Genomic DNA, 23,372 nt, shown 5'->3' with positions numbered 1-23,372 from the left:
ATGCAGGCGATTGTTCACGCATCCGGCTGGTATTTGGTGACGAGATAAGACCAACTGACCAATAACCACAATCGATATTGAAAAGTGTCGATAGCAATATAGAAATGGCTGACACAAGATATTCACTTCTGCTAGAGACGAAATAGCATCAGCACTAAATAACACGATATACTATTATGATTTGGAATAAAGTATGTTATAATTTTTTTTTTTTTATAACTCTAGAATTAGTGTCGAAAATTTACCCGTCTTCGCACGGACACAATAATGGTGAGTAGTTTTTCCCCTGTTTTTTTCAATGGCCCTGTATTCCATGTTTGATTCAGTATACATAACATAACACTTGTATTATAATAAAACTAACTTTTATAAATTAAAGGGATAATAATCATTTATGCAATCCATTTTTTAACTATGGCTATATTTTTCTTTCGTAAATCGGATTTGTCGTATTGCCATATCAAAATATATTATTTCAGCCGCTTTCCTACATTGCGTATTGTTTACGACACATAAAAACCACAACTGATTGTGAATCGTCCGCCTTGGATTTATCACTTATGCTTGCGGTTAATATGAATGTCTATATATCTATGTGTATGTAATCAAAGTGTCGAGTGAATTTAAAAACAGCTATATCAAACATTACGTCTCCAATATTCGTACTATTCAGTATCCACTGAATGATTCTAAAAAATAAAGTGCTGTGCTCTTGATACGCAATTGATAATAACACAAATGTCTTTCATCAAAAACTTCTGCACATGCTTTGTTAACGTTCATTTGAATATTTTTCTTATAATTCTTCTGTGCTTGTCACTTTCAGCATTTGTGCAAGCCAACAATGAGGTCCAGTACCTTTTGGACAACATTCCCCTGTCCATGCACAAGGTAATGAGATCTACTTTTTAATTCACTTTTTTCCTTTGTTCTAAACAGCATAATCATATTGTACTATCTTTCTTTTACAGGGATTCTCTGGTTCAGTTGAGGAACATAGGTAAGTTAAGTAATGTCAATGACGGTGGATTTTTATATCAATTCAGTCACATGCAATGATAACCTCTTGAATGTAAGAGATTTTTTTCATACCTCACTTATTTTCATGTCTTACTCCTGTTTCCCCTTTTTCTTCCATAAACTGTGCATGATCTCTATAAATTCAGAAATTTTGTTAAAGGAATTCGATGTCAGATGACAACACAGTCGATGCGCTATCATACATTCAATTCAAACCAAGTATATTGGACTTCAAAGAAAGGTGTGTAAATAATTTGCAGTACGAGGCTGTTTAACAAGCACTAAAAATTTTTTGGAACTTGTGATTTAACTATATTTTTAAATATAATTTTTAATATATGAATTTCAGACAGCTTGGTGTACCGCATCAAGAAACCGTGACCTTATACAACAGGGATTGTAACAAAACAATTCATGTCTCATCAATTTCTGGGAATACACAGCACTTTCATTCGTCTTTCTTCCAAGATAAAGTGAGTCTTTAGCATTGCATTTAATACCAATAGTCTGATGGTCTGTCCTGAAGAAAATAAATATAGTTATGAGTGCTACCAGATTCATGAACAAATTTTATCTCCTCAAAGGTAATACCGCCCCTTGGAAATACAACGTTCAATGTTGTATTCCTTGGTAGGGAAGAAGGTGAAATCGATAGCTATCTGTTCATTCATACCTCGGACGGTACTCTAAAATATCAGGTAATTACGATAGTGGAGTAAAGCCAAAAAAGACGAAAGCTATCTTTGTTTTTTTATGATTCAGGTTCGAGGAATCAGTGTGAGCAGTCCATATCGATTGCGACCTGTAGTAGGGATCAAACTACCACTGAATGCCTCCTTCACACCTCTCATATATATGCATAACCCACATCCTGAGCCCATGCAGGTGATTACTACTTGTCATACATATAATTAAATTTTTATATTACAAAGTGATTCCCTTATTTATTTTTGTTCTTTTTTTTTGTACTTTTCGACTCATAGGTAGTCGAAGTCTACAGCAGCGGAGGTGAATTCCAGCTTGAACTGCCGTCGGGACAAGCAGAAGGCCCCCGAGAATTGTGGGAAATACCTCCTTATCAAACAAAACCTGTTATCAGATTACACTTCAATGCGTATACAGAAAAGAACCATACAGCCTATATTAGGTATGCATTTTATTCTATTGTCTCTATAATATTTTTACTTTTGTATCGATGACATTCCATGTCAATTTAAAAATGTGTAACTTTTCAAGGTTCAAGGTTAATAATAGTGCCGAAGTACTGGTAGTCGCAGTTGAAGTAGAAGTTGGCAGTGGAGCCGGACTTCACTGGGGTGGAAGTTCTGGAATTTTTAATTTGGGCATGGGAGGATCGCTCCAGCCTCCTACTCACTATCCCATAGTTCTGAAAAATTCTGCTAAGAAGCCTGTAAAAGTGTTGGTTAGTTTTCACTATTGCACTATTCTATGCAAAATGCAATTTTTTCTAATGATTAATTTCACAAGATTGTTTCCCTCTTTTGAACTTTCTTCTAGAATATAATAAGCACGCCCGTGTCAAAGGCATTGAGAATTAATTTTGAACCAGTTGTGGTCCCAGGTGAAACAGAAGTACCAATTACCGTTGGAACATTGATATACGACTGTAAGTAGTTGGAATATTCTGCGTTACTGTCTTCCAAAATGAATGAATGCGACACAACTCATTATAAATATTCGTATATGTTCTAAATGTAGTTGTGCTTTTTTTTGCATTTCAGGGAAAGTTGGATTAGATTTACAACACTTGAAAGGAAAACTAGTTGTAAAAGGCATCGGGCCTGGTGGCTCACCTCAGAAGCTAGCGATACCCTGGATGGCAGAAGTCTTAATTGGCGGTCTGGAAGTAAACACGTCTGTAACGCATTACTGTGCCCCGTATTCCACACACCCTCGAAACTTTACTGTTGTGAACAAGTACAAAGTACCGCTAGCTATAACCAATGTGTCGCTATCGCCAGAAGCAAAAACACTCTTCTCGGTATGGTTAACAATGACAGACTTTCAAGTCATGTACCGCCAAGCGCCTAATACTAATCCTTATATTTTTCAGATCAAAGATTTTATTCCAAAAGTACTGAGACCGAAGCAGAAGACTAGTATATTCTCATTGCAATTATCCAATGAGAGGAAGTCTGATAATTTGAAACTTGAATCCTCTCTACTAATTCACTCAAATGTTTCTATAACAGAAGTACCATTGTTAAGTTATGATGGAAAAGTGAAAAAAATTATACCAGGAGAGAAAGAAAATGATAAAGGCACAATGAACTTTGGCACTGTCGGTAGCGGGACAGAAAATGAAGCTATTTTTGCATTGGAAAATCACAATCCCATTAATGTTGAACTCCATGGCTGGGGTGTGAACATGCCTGGAGCTGTGTTGGAATTAATGGGATGTCAAAAAGGACCAACTCATTTGTTCAACAAAGGCGTTCGCAACATAAGCGTTTGCAGTCAAATTGGAAATGTAAGCAGGAAAAAAATCACGAATGCTTATTGAATGTTGAAAATAATTTTAATCATATTTCAGTGTTAAAAATATTTCACCATGAATAGGTGATCTTATATCTATTGAATTTCAGCAAAGCATAAAACCAGGATATTTAGCAGTATTTAAAATTAAAGTAAAAACTGCTGCCGTTGAGGAAGATACAATAGTAGGAGAAGTTTTCGTAAGAACAACATACGAACGCCTGACCGTACCTGTCTTCATGCGTGTCGCTCATGGGCGTATTTCTGTAAAGAAACTCACTTTCACGGATTGTTTTCCAGTTAGTCAATTTTTCCGCAGTAATTTTTGTTGATGTTTTTGTGAGCAAGGATAAAAAACCATATGTAAAATCATGAATTTTCAGGGATCCATTTGCATCCATCAAGTGAAAGTGCACTCAACATTTGCAAGGCCGATGGAAATTACGTCAGTTGCACCATTCCACAAGGATGAGAGATTAAAATATATTCCACTGGATGAGGCATCTTTGCCTGTTATATCAAAAGGCGATAATCATATTGGATCCATCACATTTGACTCGTCGATTGCTTGCAAACATCATTGCTACTTGGGATTGTCTCTCAACGCAAGCGGTACTTCTACATACATTTAATTCCGATTTCAAAGAGTGGATAACTACAATATTGTATTATCTTTCAGCTGGTGCTCAGTGGCTAAATACCTTGAGCCTTCCATCGCATACACGTGATTCGGATTTAAACCTATTAAACACGCGTTACACACGTTATTTAAACTCTACGGGTGGGGGATCTTGGGAAAATATTACCATGCGTTTGGACACTACAGAAGTAAGAGGTCACAGATTTAGTGTAAATATAAAACATTATTGGCCAAGTCTTCTGGGTAATACTGGTAACTCAAAGAACAAGAGTTCTTTAATGTTTTCACTTACGCAAGTGGGTAACACTTCCTATAGAACAATAAAAATTGATAATCCCAGTTCTAGTCCGTTGCTTGTGCAGCTGGTGCTAGATTGGAGTTACCCACAAGGGATGCGACTCTATCATTCTTTACCTAACAAGTAAGATCTTTTTCTTGAATATCAATTTTTCAAAGTATTTTCAAGTATTAATAATTACTTTTTTCCATTTTCTATTCAATATTTTTCAATTGACAGGTTTAAGCCGATCTGTTTAGAATGTCCCATGACGATTCCCAGTGAGTTTAAATTGGAAGATAATTCTGAGGAGAGACAACGGTTTGGAAAACATTGGAATGTCGCAGCACCGGCTCAATCCCTGCCACTTTATCTCGATCCACACGAATCTAAAACAATACGAATATCCTACACTCCCTCGTCGGCCAGTTCGTCATCAGCGCTTTTATACATCAGGTCAATTTTCACTTATGTTCTCATTACATCTAATGTACATACAAGTTAAAATGTGTGTGCGCGCGCGCGCGTGTGCGTGTCTGTGTATGTGCACATATATGTTGAATAAGTATATGTGTGTAGTTTTTTTTTATACGATTTACGTGTACGGGTTTCAGAAATAATATGACGATACTGGAAGTTTTGCGACTAGTTGGGCGTGGAGCACATGCACAGTTCAAATTTGGTAATCGTAAGCCGGGATCGAATACACCGCTTCTTTTTGAGCTTGCTGATAAGCACCTCAAGGACTGCGAGCGTAAGATAACACAATTTGAGACTCATGTACTCCTCAATCTTAGTTATAACTATGAATATTATTTTCATTACTTATACATTGGTTAGTTTTAACGTCATTTCAATTGTCATCCTAGTCAGTCTTGCTTTTTTCGAAGTGCTCTTAATGTAATCTGTTACAGGTGAAAGATTGAGGCAAAGCCCGACACCAAATCTAACAGTGAAAAGATCTTTTACTGCAAGAAACACCGGTGAACTGCCAATTGATATTCACGGATTTTACATCAGTGGATTATATTGCGAAGGATATGGATTCAAAGTATTAAATTGTGCAGCTTTTAAGTTGAATCCAAATGCAACAAAGAAAATTGAAATAGCTTTTACACCTGACTTTACACTCTCACGTATTGAAAGAGAGTTACTCATATTAACGAGCTTAGGAACAGACAGTGTCCAGGTAGAGGGTGTCAATGAAAGTGGGCTGGCTAAACTTTCTCTGTTAACTACTGTTCCTGCCCATACCTTAGAAGCCTGTGCAGCTGTCATAACAAGACCTTCTTGGGAGGAGCCTGTACAACTCGCTGCAATTTGCCTTTCTACCATATTGCTAATATGTATTCTTGCTATTTCGTTTCTTGAAGCAGATAGAATTCTGCGTGGGGCATTGGTTAATTTATCTAAAGGGGGTCCTATACAGCCTCCTCTTGATCTTAGATTATTAGCAAATGTTTCGATGGCATCCACACAGAGTAATGCTCTTGGCAAAGAAAAGATGAGTAGCGACGAGCGGAATAGACAAAGTAAAAAAGACGAGATCTCACCAGATTGGTCCATTATGAATGTGAAGAAAACCAAGGAGAAAGATACACAACGTGGAATAAAAATTCCAGATTGGACACCAGACGAGGAACGACGATTCAAAATGGATACTGAATCGAAGGAAATATCGGCAGCCAAGAAATTGGAAGATCCGCCAATTGTAGAAACTGCCAATAGTAATAGCAATAACACAGCTTCCCTGGGAACTAAGAAAAGGAATAATAAGAAACAAAATAACAATCTAGAATCTGTGCTGGTAGAGACTCTGGCACCACTTGGAACTGCGCCTATACCAGACATCCAGATTATACCAGAAAAAAAAAATTCACTAAGTAGTTTACCAAAATCGAGTCCTACTACAACCAAAAAGGGCAAACTGGCTCCGACAGCCAACACAGTTACACATGCAACTGTTAAAGAAGAAGTAAAGAGTGTTGAAAACGAAGTGCAAGTCGAAAATACAACACAAATTCCAAATAACATTAGAGAAAGTAAATTAGAGTCAAAAAAGAAGCAAGAAATCAATAGTAGTGGCGGACACGTTCAGGCTAACAATCATTATAAAAAATACGAGGCTTCAAGTAGCCAAAAAGTCAATCAGTTTTCTGAAGAGGAGACGTCATCTACTACGACAGAAAGTTCCGTTCACGAGGATACAGTTCCATATAAGGTCACATTTTGTTTCCACTCCCTTGTATTTCATCACTAAGTTAGATGTAATATTGTAAAAAATACTTTTGATTCGTAGGATTGCGATCGTACATACGTTAAACCTGAGAAACTTCAAAGAAAACCTTTGGTTAAAAAAGGAAAACCACAGAACATACCGCCTGGACCATCTATAGATTATAGAGATAATTACGAAGGAGATTGTGATGATGATGATTATGATAAAGAAAAACAGGACAATCCGAATCGCTGGAAAACTAGTACAACTCGTTCAAATACAAAGCACCATCATCACCCTGCCCGATGTAACACTGAGTCATCCTTTAAACTAACTCGTCCGAGCAAAAATCCGCCCCGGAAAGAAAAAGCTACTCAGAAACGCCGCGGTACTGAGAAGAACCATCCAAAGTGTATGTAAACAAAACATACGATTTCAGCAATGACAATCTAGAATGTGATTGTAAGTTTGAAATGTTTTTATCCTTTTAGCTAATTCGTTGAGAGCAACTTTGTCACAAAGGGATGAGAGTAGACCTGTTCCACCTGCAATCCCATCTCCACTTCCACCACCACCATCTTGCTGGGGTGAAAACAGAGCTAAATTTAGTGATGTTGTCGCCAGGAACCAAGACAGCATTTCGATCTTTGCCAATGCTAATAGTATGCCAAAAATTTATTCAAAGTCGCTTGAAGTACCTAATCCCTGCAACATACAGACTGAGATAGCGAATAATAGTCCAACGCAAACTGAGGAAGCACCTTGTAGCACTGTTGAGCTCAAGATGAATCCTAAATTTGGTACTGCACATCGATCGTGCAAAGGTGACAAGTCTCCTGATCAAGAACTTTTATCGATGCAGCCAAACAATTGCCATTCCAATAGTTTCTTCATCAACTCATTTACAGAGCCGCCTGTAAGTTATAAAATGATTAATGTTATGGTTTTCTACCCTCCATCGTACTATTACAATTGAAACTGAATTACTTGTAGTTTGAACCAAAATTGGTGCCATATGAATTACCAGAAACTGACGAACCTCTGGTCGAACTTGAAAGTCTCGAAGCAGGTTCAAGCTGTGGGTTATGGGATGATGGCAGTGGAATAATAAATTTATTGAATGATAAGGGACCCAACTTTCATGTCGAGCACTCAAAGTCAGAAGAGAAAACCCCAAACTTGTCCGATGCATTGAAGGGTAAATCATCTTTAGTGCAATAAACACATATGGGGATGTAATTAAAAATACGAATCCGAATGCAATAGAAGTCGTATGTTTGCTTCCAACTTTGCACACTTGTCTGATCTCGATAATCAAATTTCTGGGTTTCAGATAATTGGGTTACAGTAGAAACAAATTGGGAACCACTTTACACACGAGGAGCAGTTGGAGAAGAGCGAAGTGGAGTTTGGGGTGTTAACACAGGTGGTGTGTGGGCAGCTGCACCATGGGGAGCTCCGACACCACCAACAAACACGCTGCAGCCTTCTACAACATTGCAAGAAATAAAACAGGATATTCCGGTATACTATTTACAGATATACGTCTCCTTGGAAAAAAAAAATCTAGCTCCTATAAATTTTCGTCTGAAAAAAATTGATGTGTACTTATAATGTCACCCTTGTTTTATCACTTTCCAGGATCGCTCTGGTTTTGATCCGTTTCGATCTCTCAGCACCATTTGGACACCATCGTCAACAGATCCATGGAAATCAAATCTTCAAAAGTAAATGTTAATGATTACATTTCATTTTCATATTATTTTCTAACAAATTATGGATTCGTTATGTTAATCGTACCCATCAATTCACACTTTTTTAAACAATACATTTCGGTCAAAGTAGGTAAGTCAGATAATCTCGTTTCTTTTAATTGTTCATTTTATTTAATCAGTCGGCTTTCTAATACCGTATTGTTCCGAGTATAAGCCAACCCCGCATATAAGACAACCCCCAATTCTGAGACAGTATTTCAGGATGTTCTTCTTAGTTACTCGTACATAAGACGGGACTGCGTATAAAACAAAAACGATTTTGGGGAGTGCTATCAACGTCAAAACACCTCGACTTATATTTGGAACAGTATGGTATTTGCTTCAACTGAACATTCAACATATGTATATTCAGAACGGTGGCGTAAAAGGAATTCATTGCAGATAAATGGTGTCAATTGTTGAAGATTTTACAAAAAGAAAGCATTCTTTTTAACATTGTTGCAGATGAATAGAAAATATGAATACAAAAACGATGTGATTATGAGATAATTTCTTTATTAGTTACCTTGCTAATAAAACATTTACAATGAAAATGCAAAAAACTGCTATTGAAGCTTTGAACCACTTGTCAAGTTTTGGAGTTTGTCAATAGAAAACTCGAAATAACTTGTATCGTTCACCTAAAATATTACTACTGTACGACCTGACAATGTGTAACAAGGATACACCGTAATTCGAAAAACGTGGTCAATTGTTTAAAAATTATTGTCGGTCAATATGTCCTACATTTTTTTTCCTGATTGTTATTTTGCATGTATACGGGAACTATGCATTTTTTTTTTTTCAAGTTGCTTTGCCATTGTACTCTGGAATACTGTGGATATAATTAGAATCTATGATTAGAACAGTCTAATCATGATTTTTGTTTTCGACCATACAATTTTATTACTCAATTGTTCAGGATACATTTTAATAACATAACTATAATTTACGATATGAGTAAGACCCACAGTATCAAAATGATAAAAGTTCACAAAGCATACTTACGTAAATTCAATTCAATATCGATAATTTTTAGTTTATCAAGTCTAAATCACCAAATATATCTGTGATAGATGACTGCATTAGCTGTAAATACATATATTGTTTGGACATCCGAATGTTATTGTGTTACTTACGTAAATGTATGTGTTGAATTTTTTTTTTTTTTTTTTCTTTATATAGCTACTAGCATACTATTATAACTGTACATACTCTACCAGCGTAACAAACAATAGTCATAAACAGCCGGATGAATATTTTTGATTCAAATTCATTTGGTTGCAGAGCCATTAACTCAATAGCCAGTTTGATGTACAGATATGTCGCGTCAACAATAAAACGTTTTTCTTTTACCTTTAGCCCTTACCATTACTGTAAATGTTTTATTTTGGCCAAATACGTATTTACTTAAAAAAAATTCGCGTATTTCACAAAGGTCCTTTCTATTGTAACATTTTTGTAAGACTTTTCATCCTTGTTTTTGAATAAAAAGAAACTACGAAGTTTCAGTTACACTTTACATACTCTTAAAACTTTTCTATTTCGAAACTTCAGGTTACCAGAGACCAATTGTTACATAAAAATTCGCCGTTTTATTTGTAAAATGACATTATCAATAATTATAAATTTTACAAAAGCAACTGAACAACTGGAGTGAAAATTTCAACCTTTATTCAAGAAGTAAAGATATAAATGTATAAATATAATTTTGATAAGAGGTACCAAATATGTATGCGCACAGGATATTATTGTTCAGTTTGAAAAAGATGCTTAAAAGATGCACACAATTAGGTACACAGAGGTAGTAACTTTAGTACAGTTGCAATGATCACATCATCGTCAGTTTACAACCAGGTACTGAAGTCCTAGGCATAGCGCACGACTTAGTTTGCTGTATTCTCCGCAGCAGCATCTGAAAAAATTTAATCAACCTGATTACAATTTGATAAAATCCGCTAAGGTAATCACAGAATAGGTAGGTAATGGTACCATGTTGTCTTCTTCAATTTTTTTCTGTTGTCTTTTTCTATTGATCGCAGAGCTACTAGTTCTCGGGGGTCCTGAGGTTAATTTTACAGTTTTACCCTGCGGTTTTTGATGGGACATTATTTTCCTGAGTAACAGTTGGTTTTCTCTCTCAATTTTTCGCAATTCTTCATTTGTGAAGCTCATATTTCTTCTCCCACAGCGTGTCAGTTGTCTTCTTTGCTGCTCTAACATGAGCCTGCCTTCGCCTTTACTCAGATATGTCATTTCGCTTTCCGACAAAGGTAAATCTTCATCTTCTTTTCTATCTGTCTGCCAATCTCCGCCATTCCTAGTCCTGATGATATCTAAATTTCTTTTATTATAGTTGACATCTATTGAATGTAACAGCGAGGAACAACCGCTCATGGATGAACGTGGTGTAACATTTGTAACTTCAGACTCTTTGCAGGAAATATCCGAACAAAATGAGTCTACGTCATATTCGGATTTATCATCGTTTTCCATTTCGTCTCGATTAAGATTTTCTTCCAGTTGATAAGTGTTCAAAGCTATTATATTTTCAGATTTGTTGCTAGCTCCAGAAATTTCATTCTCAGTTTCCTCATAGTTTCCAGATCTTTGGCAATCTTTGTGTGCCATAGATACTGCTGCGGACAACTTGTGGTTTACCTGCTCTGGAACTTGCTTGACACCAGTTATCATCAATTCCTCCGATGCTGTTATTTTAGTTTTGGCCATAATTAAAATAAAAAAATAAATTACTATAAAAATGATTAAACAAGTTGATGATTGCTGTAAAAGTAAATGCTTCGAATACACAAAATAAATATTACTCTCTTAAGTCAGATGTCTAGTAGTAGGCTTCGTAACTATGACAACTGAATCGTTACACCTCTGGCTGATTTCATTGAACTAATGATTAGTGAAATAGATGAAATAGTTTTGTTCGTAAAAGGGCGGGAAGCAAGCTGACAATTGATAAAAGTGCGTCATCAAAATTTGTGAATTCAGAGTGACTTGGAGCAGCCTTGAACAGATGATTGTAGTGTGTCGAAACCACTCTATTATTCATATCGCCGCCGACCTCCTCAGAGTTCCTCATTGATTTCCTCATTTACGAGGCTTTCACGACGTCCTGCACGAGCACCCATGAGTATGTAATATTATGCCGAAAACATTTGGTGGTGTCACCCCATTATCACGCTTCGGAGTCGTATCGGGCTAGAGTTTAGTGCAATATAAGACAGGTTTTGCAAATGTATTTGATACTGATTGTGAGTTTCCAGGTGCTTATTACTTCTGGATTCATCCATCGTCATTTAGACCTCTGTTCAAATCCGAGAGCGATATGAAAATCTGGTTGGCAGAGCCAGAGACCCGTTGATTAAAAATATATTCTTCCGCGTACGCCTGATTCAACTCTAAATTCAAATCAAACCTAAATTTGTAAGACTACGCTGAAAAAGTCGCGTGCATGTGAACGCGGTTTAACAGTGATCGTCGAGAATCGAGTATCGAAAGAATTCAGGAACACTCGTGAGCAAATGTTACTACGTGTAAATAGATTAGATTATAACTATTAGTTAATTAAATAAAACGTGTCTACTTGGCGTGTGACCAAGTTATGTTCACCGGCTTTCAAATCGCCTCTTTATGACTGGAATCTGTTGAAACGGTGAGGTATTATCTATCGTCATATACTTACAATTCGATTTAGAGGCTAGGTTCACCTCGAATAAGATTTCAATCTGATATTAAGTGATTTGATTATATTTATATTTATCCACGAAAGTTTAGCCGCTGACTGTTTTTAACCGTTTCGTAAGCGTGCAGAACTTATTCATATGCTTTGGTGCATTATTATTTTAGAAAATCTGTAAATAATTTATTAAGCCTAAAAACGATTTTCAAAGCCACACGACCAATTTTTTTATTATTCGTAGGTCTTTGCGCAATTGTAAGTCTGTACTGATTCAGTACCATTTCATGTACGTATACACAAGTGTAATTTTAAGCCATTGTACTATTGCTTCGGTAACGAAATATACTCGATATATTTATTCCCAGATAATTTAAATGGATAGACTTTTTGTCACCGTCCTGTTCAGTCTGCTATTTAGCGGATTCAATGCAGACAAAGATCATATCCACAATGAGGATTTCAGCGATACTTTAAACCATGGTTATCGAAGCCCGGTCCCCAAAGGGTTTGCCTACTTAGCTGAGCATTTCGATGACCCTGAACACTTTAGGAAACAATGGGTTTTGTCTGAAGCTAAAAAAGATGATACTGATGAGGAAATTTCCAAATACGATGGTTGGTATTGCTTTAGCTGGAGAATGAATCATTGATAGATGATATTCAATACTACGAATGACTCACAATAACTCTAACTCAATTACCAATAATTCACGAAACTTCAGGTATTTGGAAGTTGGAAGAAGCTTCAAAATATGCTCAGGAAGGTGACACTGGACTAGTATTGAAAAGTAAGGCTCGTCATGCTGCCATCTCTGCCCCCTTGTCAAGACCCTTTTATTTCGATGACAAACCCTTAGTCGTCCAGTATGAGGTGATACTACAAGATGGCCAAGAATGCGGCGGCGCTTACCTTAAACTTCTGACTCTTGATTCTCAGCATAAAGACCTCAAACTCTTTAATGACAAGACTCCCTATACCATTATGTTTGGGCCGGACAAATGCGGAAATGATCATAAGGTAAGGAATATTCATAAATAATATAATATGAAAATGAAATTAATGAAACAAACTTCTTAAATATTGTAACATAATTTATTATTCACAGCTGCACTTCATTTTCCGCCATCAAAACCCTCTTAATGGTTCCTTTGAAGAAAAGCACTGCAAAAAGCCCAAAGACCGTCTTGAAGACGCATTTAAGGACAAACAACCTCATTTGTACACACTTATAGTTCGACCAGACAACACTTTTCAAGTGAAATTAGACAATAGTGTCGTAAATGAAGGTAGCCTACTCGATGACTTTACTCCACCTGTAAATCCACCTCTAGAGATTGAAGACCCTAATGATAAACGTCCGGAAAATTGGGATGAGAGAGAAAAGATACCTGATCCCTTAGCTATTAAGCCTGAGGACTGGGATGAAGATGCACCAGCTCAAATAATTGACGAAGAAGCAGTAATGCCTGACGGTTGGCTAGAAGATGAGTCAGCGATGATACCTGACTCTAGTGCCATAAAGCCTGAAGACTGGGACAATGAAATGGATGGAGATTGGGAACCACCTATGTTGAGCAACCCGCTGTGTGAGAAAGCTCCAGGTTGTGGTCCGTGGAAGCAACCATTGAAACAGAATCCCCGTTTCAGAGGAAAATGGTTGGCGCCGCTAATAAACAATCCTAATTACAAGGGTAAATGGATGCCTCGCCTTATACACAATCCTGCCTATTTTAACGACGAACATCCTTTCAAAATGACGCCAATTGTAAGTATATTGAGCATTGTGATGCAAACTACAGAAATATGCATTGTTTAATGAATAACAAAGTCCCATTTTTACTGTAGTGGCCATAGAGCAAAGCGGAAAAAATTAATTTTCAAAATCAATCTTCCCTAAAATAAATCTTATAATTCCATCTAAAAGATTTGTATTGGACCGTGTCTTCACACTCCTAATGACCATCAAATTTGAACACTATCTTCCACATTGCTCTTCAGGATTTTCGAATAAATCTTGTCAGTATAGTAGGGACGACTGATTTCGAAAATTAACTTTTCTTGCTCCATCCTAATGAACATAGGAATCATACACATAGTTTTCCCTCTTCTTGTCTTAGTTCGCAGTTGGATTCGAACTCTGGTCCATGTCACCTGATATCCTCTTTGATAATCTCATTATCACAGATAGTGAAGAGGTTGCAAAGAAATGGTCTGATGATTCGTTTGAATTACGTCGAGCGAGAATTGCTCAGCAAAACGTGAGTATTTTGTTCCTTACCGATTAATGCATCTAAAATCTCACTGGTTGACAATATAAAAAATTTTCAATTGTATGGAGCGGAATTTTTTAATGCCATTAATAATGGCAACAAAAAAATCTGAAAATGCGAGCGGATAATGCTAACACACTGTCATGTGGTTCTATTGGATCGTGATATCCAGGAAACCTTATGGGGTAGAATGATGCATTCTATGAACAATAAGCCAGGATGGTGGGCCATATATTTCATCTACTGCGCTATACCTGTTGTATTATACGTCTCTTACCTAATCAAGCGCTCTGGAGAGGTACTGAAAAAAGATGCGAACCCAAATTATGTTGTGCTTAATCCAATTCCTTATCTAATCACAACCGTATCGCTATACTTTTATAATACTTGAAACAATCGTATAGTTTCAAGTAAAATCCTTCCATAGATATATCACTTCATCTAAAGCCGATAGTTTCTTTGTGAAAAGAATATATAATGTAATATATCATTTTTGTTACTAGTGAATCGTTATAACCTCGAATTTCTCTATGATATCGTGTAGCATTAATTTAATGGAATTAAAAGCCCAGAGCGAAACTTCTTCCATGGGGCATGGACAGCTGGTTTGGCTATTGGTCCACATATGTACATTGTGCACCAACATCACAGACGAAATATTAAAGTTATGTACGACGAATTTAGTTTCTGTTGTGCATAAATCAATACAATAGGTGTCTGATAACCGAATATATTCACAATAATTAACAAGGGAACAAATAATGTGTACTGGGGAAAATCAGGAACTATCAGGGAATTTTTTTTCAAGTTGAGGGTTGACGCCTTGTATAACTTTGCGTATCAGCGTTTTTAATAGAGAAATATTTCGATGAAGAAAAATACGTCACTAAAGAATATATCAAAACATAGTAAGATACAAATTTACATCGGTATTTAATATGATTGGTGTAGAATTTTTTTATTGTTACATATAGTGGAGTGTGTGGAACCAAGTAGCTGCATTTACGGTTGATCATCCATGGATGTGGGCTATTTACGTATTCGTTGCTGGTATTCCCATACTTCTACTAGTTTACTGCTGCTGTATTCCTGCTCAGGTATTATGCTTGGTACACTATAGTTATCGCCTCAAACTTTTTATATGTATGATATATGTATAAAAAAAAGTAAGAAGAGTATGCGCTTTGAAATTAGATTGCTCCCTGAATCATGTATTACATAGTTCCTTTTGAACTTACCTTGACTACATCAATACACTTTCTAGAGATTCTAATCTGTTCAACAAAACTGGGTATTATATATCCATGTTGAAATATTTTCATGATCCTATAATTTGCAGTAAAAATTTTCTCTCGAGCCATCTTTCAATCCACCCGAGATTTCATTAAACTGTAATTCAATATTAGGATAAACAAGACTTCAAACCAGAAGATAGAGAGCCCTTGCAAAATGAAGACCTAAATGAAGAAGAGAGTGTGGCAGATGAAGAAGATACCAGTGCAGAGAACAAAGAGACTGAGCAGAAGAATAAAGAAGAGAGTGATGGAAAACAAAAAGAACTTGTCGAACCTGACGAGTTGGAGAACAGTAGAGACTCGGACGAAGTTGTGACGGAGGAGTCTATTAATAAGGTTTGTAACAATGTATTCAGTTTACACCTGAAATGTGTTACTGTTCGAAAGCCTAGCAATTCAGAAGGTGAATACAAAGCTGTGTATATGGATCCACATGGATTAACGGCTCAGAATCTAGGCAATACCTTCAACTGAGTGTATTAATTTGGTACGCACAATGCTGGTGGTATGTTGCTGTTATAAAGTAGTCTGACTTTTGTTTTTATTTGTAGGAGAAGCCACTAGCAGGAGGTGATGGGCCTCGGCGAAGAAAGCCTAATAAAGAATGAGCACAGTGCAGATTAACATATTGTAATCACATTCCGCTGTAAGTTCACTATCACATGTTCTACAATTACAAGTTATTATTACAGTCGATAAGTATTAAATTTATCCTGGACGACAACAGAGTTATCTGTTAGCATACCACTTTTATTAGCTACAATTAGATCACTATTTAATATCACGTGATCATTGTGGGTAGTAAAAGTCGAATCATTTCATGTGTCGATATTTTTTCTTTTATTATGTTGGTTAATAATGAGTCAACGAATGGCTTCATCCTATGCAGCAGCGATGAAACTTCGGTAGATTTCTCATTAAAAATATCTTGTGTTCACTTAATGTTGTTAGTCGCAGAAATAAAACTCCACAATATCAATATTGTAATACTGATGATAAAGTTTCTGAGAGTGCGCATTTAGTTACTGCCACCGGGTTTTCATTGTGTAGTTCATAAAGTTCGTTCGTGTGATGTTGAGTGATTGATAGATTGTGTAAATTCCTTTCCTCGAATATCTTAAAATTTGTGCCCATATATTCATTAAAGCTTTGTGCCTGTCTTTTGAAACTTTTTTGTTAGTCAATTGAAAAAATCAATAAGTCAATAGTTTGTGGGTTTATCATCTGTCTAATCTTTATGTGGATTATGCGGTTTAATAAATCTCATATGTATGAGTTTCTGAAACTTCTGAGAAATGCAGGTGATAATTGGCAGCGTGTAAATCTTTGACGTGAATTTCACAATATAACTTTTTTCACCCATCATTATGAACTGAAATCAATTTCCATTACTCTAATGAAGATACAAGTAATTGTTAAGAAGACGAGTTCGACGCTGCTTACTAAAAATTATTTTGAGCATTTGATCAGTATTAGGTATGTAGCAATGGCATTTGTTACGAGTAAAGATGTCAATATTCTTGAAAGTGAGAATGTGTAGTAATCCTCAACGTAAGGAGTCAATTTTGACAAAGTTATATTCAACCTATGTATTTTTAATCTGATCTTGTACTGAAAGCTGTAACAGGTTTGACTACGAGTTGAGTGAAATGGATACAAATATACACAAGTACTGATCTGGTATATACTAAGTATCTTTGTGCATGTTGTCCTTGTTATAAATGTCAACTCTAGGTGGAACAAAACTGAGACCAATGGACGTAAAGATATCGTGTATATGTTTATGCATAGCATGAAAGTCAGTTTAATTTATTGTGCAAAATATTATTTACTTTCACAAACCTTAATCTATAATACAATATTTATTTATTCAGCCCCATGTAATGGATATACCTACTTTTTACTTCATAATATAGGAATTATGTACGTATGTACATACATGAATTAGCCAAAGCAAAAACAATTTAAACTGTTTTTGGATAATTTCATACCACATTGCTGTACCTGTTGTAATTATGATGTAAACGTTGTTACATTGTTAGTCAGAAGTCTTTCATTTTAGAATTTCTTACTAGTAATTGAGACTTAATAATTCGTCTTGAGAAGTAATTCTACTTTTGTCTAAGAGCCGTTCATCAAATGCTTCATTGAAATTTGGGAATTTCAATTTTCATAACTTCAAATTTACGTTATTGAAACATTAATAAGCATCCGGCCTGCTTTAAAATATTTGTTTTTTTTTATTATCCAAAAACAGTGTTCATAGTACAACAGCTATGTAGTATCCCTCATGAGTATTATGTAATTTCCTGTTGTTAATAAACGGTAATAGCTTCGTAAATGTAAAGACCGTGAAATAATAATTTCAGGGTGAGCACCAGCCAATTTTCTTACCACATATATGCCTACATAAGAGTGAATTTTGGAGGATGATTACTGGAAAACGTTGATGTTTTTTTGAATCCTCTATACAAATGGTTTCTCAGACAAACATGTTTTGCGTGAAATAACGTTAATTAACGCAATGTTTCGAACAATTGAATGGGAAGATCCAACTACTTGGCGTGAAATCGATACGGCCGATATACTTAATTACGTAGATATAAATTAAACAGTTTTGTGTAATCAGATTCCCATATATGTGAGGACAGGAATGGCTCTGAGTCGTAAAAAAATTAAATGAATTTGGTTTATCCATTTAATCAGGATACTTGTATGTCGTGCTGTGACAAGTTTATTTCAAGTAGATACATCACATACTTATCAGTTATTGAATTCATATAATTATAGTCACATTATAACAAATCATATTTCCCTGTACAAATAAGATACAAAATGGAAATCCATAGATTATATGTAAATTTTCACTAATGTGAGCAGTCAGTTCCGGTGATGAATGGTGACACTAAGAATTAGTTGGTGACGAACTTGATGGATTCTGGGAACAGGATTTGCAAACTGGTACTGCACGCTGTGATAATTGACCAGCTAGTGTCCCGTGTCTTCCCATGCACCTTGTGCAGAATATGTTGCCGCAAGACCAGCAATGGTACTAAAATTATTTATCACATTACATATTATAGTAACCATGAAAACTTTGGTGAGATATAAGGCAAATCGAGGGTGAAATATCTGTACCTTCTTGTTGAAAGTGTCAAACGTAGTAGAGCAAACACATTCTTCAATGTTACGAGAAGATTTCCAATCCAGAGCAACGGATTTCAATTCTTTCTCTAATTGGTTTGTGCTTATATTTGTTCTGTTACTTATTTCTTGAACGTTAGCAGAATTTCTTATTATCTTCTCCGATAGAGATTCTTTGCTGAATTTATTGTCCAGATGTTCGTAGTGTGTTTGTAGTCCCTTTTTTGGAGCATCATTTGGTGTTAATAACTTGCCCATTGAATTGACTCTCTAAAAGTAAGTTTGCAAACATACTTAATTATATTAGAAATTATGTGGAACAGTTATTAATACGCATATGGATCAATCAGCAATATACCTTATACAAAAGTTTTACATGGTCCTCCAAAGCAATGGTGTGGTCATGAATAGTTAGAAGTAAATCTTCATATGTCTCTCTACAGTGTATGCCGTTTTCGAATCTACAGTATAAACCCTTCCAGAACCTATAATTAATTATAAACCAGTTATTACGGTTCCAATAAGATAATTGTGTCATTTATACTAATTTATTACTTACAGGATATTTTGTGGCGACAACTTAGGCCATAGAACATTGTTGCTCTCTTCTTTATAACCATTACAACAGTACAACGGATTAATATATTCGTTCATATGATTTGCCATGTGTCCCCACAAGGAATAAGTTCTGTCACTGAGTCTAAAATATTTTTAAACTCATTAAAAGTTCTGAAAGACTTTTCTATAAGATTTTATTCTATCCCGCACTGCAAATATTTCACCTTAGTGTCTGTCTATCCTTTTCACAGTTACCAACAAATGTTCCATATTGACAACTATGAATGTGATCATGAAGAGTCAAGAGGAAATATTCGTTAAATTGGAAGGCATATGGATGCTGGTTCAAAAGTTGGTATGTTGCGTCAATAAACTGAGTGAATATTGGTGCTATTTCTTTACCATCACTGCTTATATGACCACATCGATTGCTGAACTTGTGACCAAATGATAGCCAGTCTTTCTCTATTAATGCCTAAATATATAGACATTATAAAAGAATATGAATGATGACACTTTAGTCATATCATTTTTTGTATAAATACATGATTTACAACTACTGCACTAAGATTTTCACCTGAAATCCTTGAATTGTTCTGTAAAATGGATCCAGCATCAATGCTGCAACAGAACAAACTTGCGCTGTCCGATCCCAGCCATCACTGCAGTGAACTACGACACTAACTCCATTTGAAATGGCACGTGCTATGAACCAGCCTGTCTCCAGCACGGAACGTATGTGCTTTAACCAGCCACTACTTTCTAATCCATTCAGAAAGCTGCTCACTGTTGTCATTTTATGCACTATCAGGTGAAACATGTTTTTTTAACTTTTGTATTACTTTACTGCTCGACACAGGGAATCGTATTTGAAATGATTGTATAAGTAGTTTAAAAAATTTTACAGTAGCACTTACACTCTGTTAGCTTATTCAAGCTTGCTCGCATTACATGAATATTTTCAATGCCAAAAAAATGAAATTTGATATTTTCGTAAAAGCTTTCGTTTTCATAGCCTTTGCCTGCGGCTCTATTTGCCATTGCGTTAATCTAAAATCGTATAACCATTATAGCCCTTTAGGAGTAGACAGAATGTGCATTATTTTTACCTATGAGCTGAACTTTGATTACAACCTGGTATCCAATTTAAATTAAGACACTTACCCGTGGTCGTGTGTCAACCACATACATGTATTTGGAATTAGGATTAGTACAAAGAATGTTGTATAACATTTGCTCATCTTCAGGGCATCGTGCATTGAAACCAGATAATGGCTGACTGCATCTACATATCGCAGCCTGTAAGTTGAAATTTCACTTTCATTGCAATCTATTTGAATATTTTTTAAACTTGAGGAACCAGAGATCAGCGGCAACAGATAAGTTTCGAACCTTGTTAGAATGAAGATATGTTAAAACTGGTAAGCGGCCTTTACTTCTGAACTTGGCACTGCCAGACAATACATTATTTGTCGATATACTAGGTACGTAAAGATACTTTGGATACGTATCGCACAGCTGAAAAATCAAAATTGTAATATGTTATGTTATGGAATATGCAGAGTTCAAAAGACAGACAAATTCCTACCTCGTAGTTGGTATTGAGATAGGATAGAGACCACTCGTCGTTTGGAACACCTAATCTTTGAAATTCACTCTGAATATCAAAAAAATTCCAGCCGGCATGTTGTGGCAATTCATCCTTACTTGCTTGGTAACTGAAGCAATACAGATCTTCTAATCTTGCTAAAAATATTTTTATTGTACATATCATTTTTATTTACATATTATGTTTTTGTACAGTTTGAAATTGAAATACTTTTTAGTTTTTTATCAAACGGAATTTAGTAACCGAAAAAAAAGGTTAAATTTAAGGGAATCAGCTTGCTATCTGTTGTACAGTTTATAAGTCATTCAACTGATGCTTGAATAGAACTGGAAACAATGTGGTGTATAAAAGAATGAATCATGTAATAATCTTACCTGGCGATGACAATTTTAACAGTGTGAGATATATATCATGGCACTCGCGTTCCTTCGGTATTACAAAAGTAACAGTTAAAAAGTTTTTACACTTTATTTGAAGAGGTGATCCTGTGGTTGACAACGGCTGCTTATCTACACTGGTTATATGCATATATAAAACCTGGAAAGAAATATTGACTGGAAATGTTTTTAGAAAACATATGTATATCTTTAATATATGACAGTGCTGAACATATCGTACGAAGGATAAAATAAATCAGAACGGAGCAGATCTTAAACAGTGCTTAAGGTTGTGCTCTGGTGGATTTCGATGTTGATGTATATATTTGTAAATATCTATGTCCAAGTATCTCAAATGTGAAAAAGGGCTTATCAGCCTCATTCTATACACAATTCTCAACAAAAATATCCCCGACACATTTTCATTTGACACAGAAATACAGTAATGGCATAAATTCTATGAATTTACTATTGCGTTTTCGTAGAATACATACCATTTCTTTAATTCTGTGTCAAATGAAAATGTTTGGAATTTTTTTTTCTAGAATTGTGCATAGAATGAGGCTGTTGAGCTCTTGTTTGTGTTTGAGATATGTGGATTCAGATATTTGGAGATACATAAGTCAACATCGAATTCGACTAGGGTGGGCACCCCCTTAATTGGGTAAGATATATTGGTACATTGAAATGGGATATTTCATCGATGATACGGCGAGAATGGTCAACAGTCAACTAGTCAAAGGACAGGGAAATTATTACCAATTCTCATTGCATAGGTGCCTAAAGAAAATCAATGCAAATGAAACCTCACCCATATTTGTTTTTTCCCATTTGGGTCCACAAATATCAAATGTGTAGCAGTTGGGTAAAGCGTTCCCAAGGAATGATTGTTGCTGTACTTATCGAGCATCCGCACATTTTCCACCTGAAATAAACGAAACAGAAAACACACGTAAGACCTGAGGCATGTAAGTATTGAAAGAAATCTCTGACAAGGTTGCACTGTGCACACTAGCCTTTGGAATTTTAATCAACTCCATCGTATTCATAATCCTTAGCCCCGTTACGTTTGTTAGAGGGGTAAATCAAGGCAAATCATATCTTGTTTTTATGCGAATGGTTGTACCGGTGTGAACATCAATCTTCTCGCCTGTATCAAATTTTCATTCTCGGATTTGACACTTCCCACCAAGCCTTCTGCTGCGGCCTATTCGTACCAAGCTGTTGCCAGCTGAACGCCAGCTGACAGTTAACAGTCAACCGTAGATGCGTGTCCACATAAATACATATATGTCTGAAAGGTATGCGTCGTGTGCTTTTGCAGAACTGCAGTATAGAGATCAGTGGTATACATCACATCTCCGACCGTCAGCGACATCTATTTGGGTTTGTCAGCGTTACTGCTGTATGCCGTGCGTGCATCACATTGAGAGAAGTCTATAGCGTGCATGCACCATGCCACTGCGTATGGTGTTCGCACTAATGCAGGGGGGTGACACTGGCACCTTTTCCTATACGATAAATGCAAACGCGTTTTGTCTCGGAATCTGAAGTTCTTGAAAGCGCCACCAGCAGCGCTGGCTGTTCCCTGAGCGTCTTCGATATAAATAAGCATAGGTATAAAGCGAGGCCGTCAGGTCCGTCAGGTCAACACAACCTCGGGCACACAGAACAGCTAGCGCCACAGTGCGGCAAGCACATTTCGCGTGCCACTTTTATCTATCAGTGTCACCCCCCTGCACTAATGCAAACATGTTCTTTACAGTTGATAAGTAGCAAAACAATTAGCAATGTTGATTTTAAGATTCTGTAATCCTCTTTTGATAAAAAAATTAGTTCCGCATCTAACATTCTAGGCATTAATCAGCTAACTAGTCTTCAATTTTTTATCGTTACTTGGGCTTTTAAATACTTTATGGCTGATTTTTTAACAAGTCCGTGGTAGAACTGTCGTGTGTATAACTTATACGCGTATACTGTGATTCGACTGTAGCTTTATTTGACGATATTTCGGTATTG

General features: G+C 36.0%; 4 protein-coding genes across 15 annotated transcripts; 2 read left to right on the top strand and 2 right to left on the bottom strand.

The window, feature by feature from the left end:
- Positions 1 to 26: 26 nt before the first annotated feature.
- On the top strand, positions 27 to 8,744 carry LOC124412647 (transmembrane protein 131). Of its 5 annotated transcripts, XM_046892697.1 has the most exons (25): positions 27 to 270; positions 827 to 891; positions 972 to 1,000; positions 1,181 to 1,261; positions 1,370 to 1,493; positions 1,605 to 1,718; positions 1,783 to 1,905; positions 2,004 to 2,167; positions 2,257 to 2,443; positions 2,539 to 2,647; positions 2,763 to 3,022; positions 3,095 to 3,511; positions 3,627 to 3,815; positions 3,900 to 4,128; positions 4,196 to 4,577; positions 4,674 to 4,889; positions 5,048 to 5,187; positions 5,348 to 6,654; positions 6,733 to 7,063; positions 7,143 to 7,313; positions 7,461 to 7,567; positions 7,645 to 7,764; positions 7,804 to 7,849; positions 7,985 to 8,175; positions 8,293 to 8,744. In XM_046892697.1, the coding sequence occupies exons 1-25, from the start codon at positions 177 to 179 to the stop codon at positions 8,380 to 8,382; spliced, it is 5,286 nt and encodes a 1,761-aa protein (XP_046748653.1). In that variant the 5' UTR covers positions 27 to 176; the 3' UTR covers positions 8,383 to 8,744. The 5 variants fall into 5 exon arrangements, with proteins under 5 accessions (XP_046748653.1, XP_046748651.1, XP_046748654.1 ...); XM_046892695.1 differs by having other exon boundaries at positions 7,143 to 7,567; XM_046892698.1 differs by lacking the exon at positions 3,627 to 3,815 and having other exon boundaries at positions 7,143 to 7,567.
- A 932-nt stretch (positions 8,745 to 9,676) lies between these two features.
- LOC124412650 (cilia- and flagella-associated protein 97) lies at positions 9,677 to 11,256 on the bottom strand. 2 transcript variants are annotated; one of them, XM_046892701.1, is made up of 2 exons: positions 10,398 to 11,256; positions 9,677 to 10,320 (listed from the first exon to the last, which is right to left on the bottom strand). In XM_046892701.1, the coding sequence occupies exons 1-2, from the start codon at positions 11,133 to 11,135 to the stop codon at positions 10,237 to 10,239; spliced, it is 822 nt and encodes a 273-aa protein (XP_046748657.1). In that variant the 5' UTR covers positions 11,136 to 11,256; the 3' UTR covers positions 9,677 to 10,236. The 2 variants fall into 2 exon arrangements, with proteins under 2 accessions (XP_046748657.1, XP_046748658.1); XM_046892702.1 differs by having other exon boundaries at positions 10,212 to 10,339.
- A 611-nt stretch (positions 11,257 to 11,867) lies between these two features.
- LOC124412141 (calnexin) lies at positions 11,868 to 19,926 on the top strand. Of its 5 annotated transcripts, none has more exons than XM_046891787.1 (9): positions 11,893 to 12,072; positions 12,465 to 12,714; positions 12,822 to 13,117; positions 13,206 to 13,865; positions 14,218 to 14,358; positions 14,543 to 14,668; positions 15,777 to 16,001; positions 16,217 to 16,311; positions 19,619 to 19,926. In XM_046891787.1, the coding sequence occupies exons 2-8, from the start codon at positions 12,474 to 12,476 to the stop codon at positions 16,271 to 16,273; spliced, it is 1,746 nt and encodes a 581-aa protein (XP_046747743.1). In that variant the 5' UTR covers positions 11,893 to 12,072; positions 12,465 to 12,473; the 3' UTR covers positions 16,274 to 16,311; positions 19,619 to 19,926. The 5 variants fall into 5 exon arrangements, with proteins under 5 accessions (XP_046747742.1, XP_046747743.1, XP_046747741.1 ...); XM_046891785.1 differs by lacking the exon at positions 19,619 to 19,926 and adding an exon at positions 12,341 to 12,385 and having other exon boundaries at positions 16,217 to 17,348; XM_046891786.1 differs by lacking the exon at positions 19,619 to 19,926 and having other exon boundaries at positions 11,868 to 11,933; positions 16,217 to 17,348.
- On the bottom strand, positions 18,350 to 22,582 carry LOC124412140 (myotubularin-related protein 6). Of its 3 annotated transcripts, none has more exons than XM_046891781.1 (13): positions 22,370 to 22,582; positions 22,165 to 22,278; positions 21,351 to 21,513; positions 20,956 to 21,113; positions 20,760 to 20,885; positions 20,532 to 20,666; positions 20,285 to 20,417; positions 19,945 to 20,171; positions 19,592 to 19,842; positions 19,369 to 19,509; positions 19,168 to 19,294; positions 18,804 to 19,079; positions 18,350 to 18,717 (listed from the first exon to the last, which is right to left on the bottom strand). In XM_046891781.1, exons 1-13 carry the CDS (start codon positions 22,400 to 22,402, stop codon positions 18,571 to 18,573), a joined length of 2,031 nt encoding a protein of 676 aa, XP_046747737.1. In that variant the 5' UTR covers positions 22,403 to 22,582; the 3' UTR covers positions 18,350 to 18,570. The 3 variants fall into 3 exon arrangements, with proteins under 3 accessions (XP_046747737.1, XP_046747738.1, XP_046747739.1); XM_046891782.1 differs by having other exon boundaries at positions 21,351 to 21,490; XM_046891783.1 differs by lacking the exon at positions 22,370 to 22,582 and having other exon boundaries at positions 21,351 to 21,485; positions 22,165 to 22,280.
- Between the last annotated feature and the right edge of the window lie 790 nt (positions 22,583 to 23,372).

Source organism: Diprion similis, chromosome 11, assembly GCF_021155765.1.
Source record: "Diprion similis isolate iyDipSimi1 chromosome 11, iyDipSimi1.1, whole genome shotgun sequence".
Taxonomy (NCBI): Eukaryota; Metazoa; Arthropoda; class Insecta; order Hymenoptera; family Diprionidae; genus Diprion; species Diprion similis.
The sequence above is the reverse complement of the archived record's forward strand: the minus strand, read 5'-3'. Positions and strand labels throughout refer to the sequence as shown.